General features: G+C 48.1%; 1 protein-coding gene across 7 annotated transcripts in view; it reads left to right on the top strand.

Moving 5' to 3' along the window:
• The first annotated feature begins 2,653 nt into the window (after positions 1–2,653).
• The window catches only part of Adgrb3 (adhesion G protein-coupled receptor B3), a 720,698-nt gene continuing 716,864 nt past the window's right edge, over positions 2,654–6,487 (top strand). For all 7 annotated transcript variants that reach the window (XM_063227050.1, XM_063227046.1, XM_063227047.1 and 4 more), the window contains exons 1-2: positions 2,654–2,834; positions 5,441–6,212. In XM_063227050.1, coding sequence (XP_063083120.1) covers positions 5,456–6,212 — 757 coding nt within the window. In that variant the 5' untranslated portion in view covers positions 2,654–2,834; positions 5,441–5,455. The remainder of the gene's footprint in view (positions 2,835–5,440; positions 6,213–6,487) is intronic.

The raw sequence follows: 6,487 nt of genomic DNA, 5'->3' as shown, positions 1-6,487 counted from the left end.
GCTGTTGAGTTACAATGTTAGTGATGTTTCTTGCGCAGTGCTGCGTGGATATGGGATCCTCCTTGGTTCACCTCAGGATTCTGCTGCTGTGTGGATCCAGAGATCAGATCATCCGTATCTGACTCTTTTTGTGATTCTTGATTATGACTCCCAGAGGAAGTCAGAAGATCTTGGGGTTACTGTAGACCATGTCTCGCTTGGACTATTTATCACCTACAAATCATCTTCTATAAATACAGGTCAGCAGGCTTTTCATCAGTCGCCGACAAGTTATGAAGGTTATGGGAAACAGTGTGAAGGAGATGTGCTCTATGAGGGTGGCTCTCTATTCTGACCCACACTTGCTTTCATTCTTCCTGAATATCAATGATCCAGGGAAGGTGCTCCTTTCCATTTAGCATTCAATCTTTTTAATTGTCCCCTTCGGCTGCTATTCCTACGCCACTGCATCATGACTTTTAAGAATTTCTAAGAAATGTAAAGATCACACTTGAAGGATACGGTGAAAAAAATCACTAAAAGCAGAATAGAAACCTGTCTAAACCTTAATGACTTGTTTTCTTTCCCTTTTATGAGCAAATCATGCAAAACAATCTTTTTCTCTGTTTTTAAAATTTGCACATCTATTAATCCTCCTTTTTTGCTTTGGATAAAATACAGACTCCACCAAAATGTTTTACAAATACCATGACGACAGTCTCTGGAAGTTGAAATAAATCAAACGCTTTTCTCCTTTGCATTGCTGAAATTTGTTTGTTTTGAAAAGAAAATGTGTTTGTTCTATACACGGTTTTGGATTTTGCCCTGGACATATAAACCTTACACGTATTCCCCGAAATGCAAACAAAACAAAACAATATTGTAACAACCCTCCCCCCAAATTGACACAAAACAAAAAACACCACTTAGGCTGCTCTGACGGACGATTTGTTCCTGGGAACACAGTTGGAGGCCGCTGGAGGAATGATTAACCATTTCCCTTACAGTGTTCCTTTGAAAAGGCGTCCTGGAAGCCAGCTTCTCAAAGAGAAGAGAGTCATTCCATTAATATGCATTAAAAAGCAAAGACCCAATATATCCAACCACTCTGGTGAATCAGAGATCATCAGCACCTTTCTGTGTTCACTATAACCCTCTTTTTAAAAAATCGTGTTCTTGGCTACTTGATCGCCCCAGGAGCATGGAACAAGAAGAGAAATTTTTTAAAAATGCAGAAGAGTAAATGACGGAAAACTGCTTTATTCAAGTTCACACCTGCCACCCAAGCCACTCACCCTTTGGAAGACACCAACACTTTCAATAAATAACCCGTCTCCTCCCACTATACCACTGCACTATTTTAGCACTTGTTTTGCAAACCACCAACAGCGTGTGCAAGTACAGACACAATCAGGTGGCCAGCGACCTTTCGTGGAGTCGTGTATTTGCAGCCGATTCATCAAATACTAGAAATACTTCATCAGCCAACGGTCCAGGAGGCTAAACAAATAAATCATAAATAAATTGCTGGAAGGCCTGAGGGAATGTGTCCCCTCACCCCCTCGCTCTCGCCAGGTGCAGAGTCCGGTATCCTCTTCTCCCGCTTTCCCATCTTCCCCCAAACTTGTCTCAGACGACAAAAGTTCCGCCCCCCGCACCTCAATCCGCGGACCCGCCGACCTCCGCCGCAGCCGCCCCACCGCGCCGGACCCCGCGCCGTAGCCCGGCCCGGCCTCGCGCAGCCTGAACACACAGGCGAGACGCTAACTGCACCGCGGCGGCAAAGGACTGCGCCTGCCGCAGCCCGAGCGGGGCGCCCCTCCGCCGCGACGGACCGGTCTGAGCGCGCCGGCGGCCCCAGGCCCTGCGGCAGGTGGGCGCCGCGAGACGCGGAGAGCACCCGGAAGACCCGCTCGCCCGCCCGGCCGGCCTCGGGCGGCTGTTCCAGCGGCGGACGGCGAGCTTCCCGGACGCCGCACGCGGACGTGGCTGGCCGCTGCCAACGCTGCCACCGTCGCCTCCTCACACACCGCGCTCGCTCCCGCGCGCGCCCCAGCCGGGCGCAGGGCCGCCTCGGCACCTAGCTGGCAGCCAGGCGCGCGCGGCGGGCACGCGCGGCACGGACACGCGCCCCGGCTCGCCCCCTCCTCCTCCTTCCCGCGCGCGCCCGGCCTCGTTTTACAACCGCGCTCCCCGCCCGCTGCCGCCTCCAGCCTGTCCCGCGCCCTCTCCTCAGGCGCCGCGCGCCGGCTCCTACGGGACACCGGAGGCGAGGAGGAGCCGGAGCCCGAGGAGGAGGAGGAGCAGGAGGCCCACGAGCGGCGGCGAGAGGAGGCGGCGCGGAGAGCGGGCGCGCGCGAGCGAGTCCCCAGCGACGCCGGCGCCCCGACAGGAGCCCCGCGCCCCGCAGACCCGCGCAGCCGCCGCCGCCGCCGCCGCCGCGGCCACTTTCCTCCTCGGCGTATTCTTTGCTTCTTGGCTGGTCGCTGTGTCGGGGAAGCTTTAGTGGCACGAACCTCCGCTCCGTGCCTCTCGCGTTTTGGGGGCTGTCTCTTCAGAGTCCCCTTCGGGGGCTCCCCCGCCTGGAGGTGGACCCGCTGGGGAAGGCGCGAGGCTCTGTTCCCGGCTCCCCGCCTCGGGTGCGCGTCGCTGACCCCTCCCCCCTTTTAAATTATTTTTTATTTTTTATTTTGTGGACTGTGTGCATTTCCAAATAATAACTCCTGGTTTTCGAAGCTGAGGCGAGGAAAATGGGCACCGGCTATCGGGAGCGAAGGGGTGTCTCTCCGTCAGTGTCTCTGGATCGCGAGCCTGTGCTGGTGTAGACGAGATCCCCCCAGCTCTCGGAGTGCAAGGTAAGGGGCTCGGGTCACCTTCGCGCCGCCGGGGGTCGCCGCTGCCCGCTCGGGCCGGGATCCTTGGGGGGCCGGCGGCCGAGGCAGCGAGCAGACCCCGCCGCCTCCCTCTACTTCCCCGCCGCGGCTGAAAAGTTGAAGAAGTCTCCTTTTCCAGAGATGCGCTGGGTCGGAAGGAATACGGGGGAAGACTCGGAAAATCTGACAGCGGTGGGTGTACTGGGGTGATTTTAAGGGAAGGGGGCGAATTTTAGGCTAAAAGGAAGTTAGGATAAGAGTAGGCATTGGGGCTTTCACTGAGGGAAAAAGCAAAATCAGTGGAGTGATGGCGCCGTCTATGTTCGGCTAAAGTGTCACCCAGAAAATCAGTTTTGAAAATAGCTAAACTCAATACTGGTTTGCTTCTCAGCAAGAGACAGATGAAGGAATAAATACAACATCCTTGAGACCTCGGTGACCAGCCCTAAAATTCATCCCCCTACCCTTTCTGCAAGAGGCAAATACAGTTTAAACAGGCCCTGCAGTCCTAGTTGTGTGTGTGTGTGTGTGTGTGTCTTTTTTCTATTATTATTTAGAATGAACTAGACTGTACTCGAAGACTCTTTAAAAATAAGGAGCATTATACTGAGGGTGCTTTCTTGAGCAGGCGTGCTGGGGAAATCAGCTATTTCCTCACTCTAATCTGATGAACACAGCACTGCAGACATGGACTGTCAAATAAATGAAAGCAAAAGTACGGATTTCGTCAGGAAAAGCAATACGACCTCCTTTGAGTTTCTGATTATGAAATGAAGCCCCCTTGCATGGATAGAATTCCTAATTTAGACACTTATTGTCACATTGGCTCTCAACGCCTACACTTTACCCCAAAGAATGCTGCGCAGACCTGCATTGCCTACAAAGTGCTACAGCAGGAAGAAAAAGGGGGGGGGGGAGAAAAGAAAAACAGAAAAAAAATAAAATTACTTCCAGCATTTCCTATGACTTTCCCCCATTTTTTTAATGTGCCCACTGACTGTGTTTTCTCCATAACCAAAAGCATTACTCATTAAGTTATGTGCTTGTAACAGAGAATACTGTTTTGATAGACCCAGCAGTTCTAGTGTTATTTTAGACTGCTGCTCTGTAGAGATGTAGGATTGGAGAGTTTTTGTCTATGCCATTACAGAGAATTTGAGTTATAATCTGTAAAATGCAGATTTATGTTCAGGGACTTCAGTCAGTGGGTTGAGATTGCATGCGTGGATGTGTTATGCAATGGGAAGGAAGAGGGTTTTATCTTTCACTTCAGAGAGGACCCAGGGAGAGGAGGCATGAGAAGTCTTCACTGCCTGCATGTCTGTCTGTCTCTGCACACAACAGTGGAAGAGACCGAAGCCTAAAGTTTAATTTTAAAATTAACTTGGCATCACTTTTATCAGGCTCAAAGGCTAAACAAAAAAGCAGTGTCATTTTTCTAACAAAATACTCCATAAAGGTTAAAGCTGAAAACTATTCAAGTTATTTTTGGATAACAGCTTACAGAGGTAAGGGGCTACTTTATTATGCAAGGCCAGAGTACAAATAAATTTAACAGAAGAGCTTTGGAACTGTTTTTGGAAGGGAAAAATTCAATAATTGAAATCCACTAGGGAAGAAAATACTATGGCCCTGTGTAAATCTTAAATTATAGTAGAGAACTTTAGATAAAATAACCCTGATTTCAAAAATAAAAAAAGACCACAGGCAGGTCAGTTACTGCAGTTCTGGGATTTCCCCCTAACATTGCTTTTGGATATATAGATACTGATACAGCGATCTACTTTATGATCCCCAAGAGGGCATTACGCATTGAAATGACTACCTTCAAGCCTGGTTCTCAACAGGGATGCTGACCCCCATGAGGAGTCATCCCATCTCTCTGCCCACCTGTGTCCTTTCCAGGGCATGGTGTTAAAATTCTATCAGTCCACACAAACACCCATGGTTTTGCAAAGGAATTTCTCTTCAGTTCCTATGGTGGCCCCTGCAAAGGCAAGTAGGGGCATTTGGGAGACCATGTCCTCACCCCCACAAAAAATTAGCATTTGTGCTTTTAAAATTGTGGCTATGATTTATCATAATTACTTTTCCCATTTAAGAGACAGCAAATAATGTGATGACAGCTGCTCCCAGATTATCAGATTAGATTTTGTCCGGTGCTGTTTATTACAGGAAAAGGACTGAGGGAGGGAAATGACTATTTGGATTGATTAAACATGTTTCAACAGTTAACCTTTGGGTTATGATATTTCAAATCCCCATGTTTTCCCTCTTCATTTGATAAATTGATAATGGAAGTGAAAGATTCTGGTGAGTAATTTAGGGTATTCCTAGTAATCTATTAAACGTTATTTTTTGAGTTGAATGTTGAGAATTTGACCATTGTGAATGACCACTTGAGGGCGCTGTTCACATAGCAACAGATAATTTTCCTGCATTATAAAATAAAAATTACCTGTCCTTCTTTTAAAAGAGGGTTTTCTACTGAAATCTTGAAAACAGCTGACTGTAGTATGGGAAGCAGTTTAGGTTTTCAACGCGTGTAGCCTCTGGCTTGCATTTTATTTTTATTGCCATTTTTACAGGCCAAATGACATAGGATGAAGGCTGTTCGTAACCTGCTGATTTATATATTTTCCACCTATCTCCTGGTTATGTTTGGATTTAATGCTGCCCAAGACTTCTGGTGTTCAACTTTGGTGAAGGGAGTCATTTATGGATCATATTCTGTAAGTGAAATGTTTCCCAAAAACTTTACAAACTGCACTTGGACGCTGGAAAATCCAGATCCAACCAAATATAGCATTTACCTGAAATTTTCCAAAAAGGACCTTAGCTGCTCTAACTTTTCCCTGCTGGCTTATCAGTTTGACCATTTTTCCCATGAAAAAATAAAGGATCTTTTACGAAAGAACCATTCTATAATGCAACTCTGCGATTCCAAGAATGCTTTTGTTTTTCTACAGTATGATAAAAATTTTATTCAGATACGTCGGGTATTTCCAACTGATTTCCCGGGATTACAGAAAAAAGGGGAAGAAGATCAGAAATCTTTTTTTGAGTTTTTGGTATTGAACAAGGTGAGCCCGAGCCAGTTTGGTTGCCATGTATTATGCACTTGGTTGGAGAGCTGCTTAAAATCAGAAAACGGGAGAACAGAATCATGTGGGATCATGTATACAAAATGCACTTGCCCTCAGCATCTGGGAGAGTGGGGCATTGATGACCAGTCACTGGTTTTGTTAAGTAACGTCGTGTTACCCCTGAATGAGCAGACCGAGGGCTGCCTGACCCAGGAGCTGCAAACCACGCAAGTCTGCAACCTAACCAGGGAGGCCCGACGACCGCCCAAAGAAGGTAAGCACTGGTAGGAGAGGGGAGGAGGGAGCTGACTGCGGGGTGGTGGCTGCCTTGGGATGTGGTGGTGTTTCACTTCCCAGGCCTCTTGGTGGCTTCTGTAGTTTGGCATTTTTGGATTCATTGGATTTGTGATCTGCTAGCTTGGGGTTTGAGGGTCTTCAGGCTAGGGAGGAGAGCACAGGCTAGCTTTGCAGGGTGCCATGGAAGTGCCTGTAGAATACTCAGCAGAGGATAGCTGCAGAGATGAGACACCGGTTTGGTCTGGAGCTTGG

This window comes from Cavia porcellus, unplaced genomic scaffold, assembly GCF_034190915.1.
Source record: "Cavia porcellus strain 051 isolate PalLab524CR breed Dunkin Hartley unplaced genomic scaffold, mCavPor4.1 scaffold_16, whole genome shotgun sequence".
In the NCBI taxonomy this organism is placed as follows: domain Eukaryota; kingdom Metazoa; phylum Chordata; class Mammalia; order Rodentia; family Caviidae; genus Cavia; species Cavia porcellus.
Note: the sequence above shows the minus strand (reverse complement) of the source record. Positions and strands in the feature narration are given on the sequence as shown.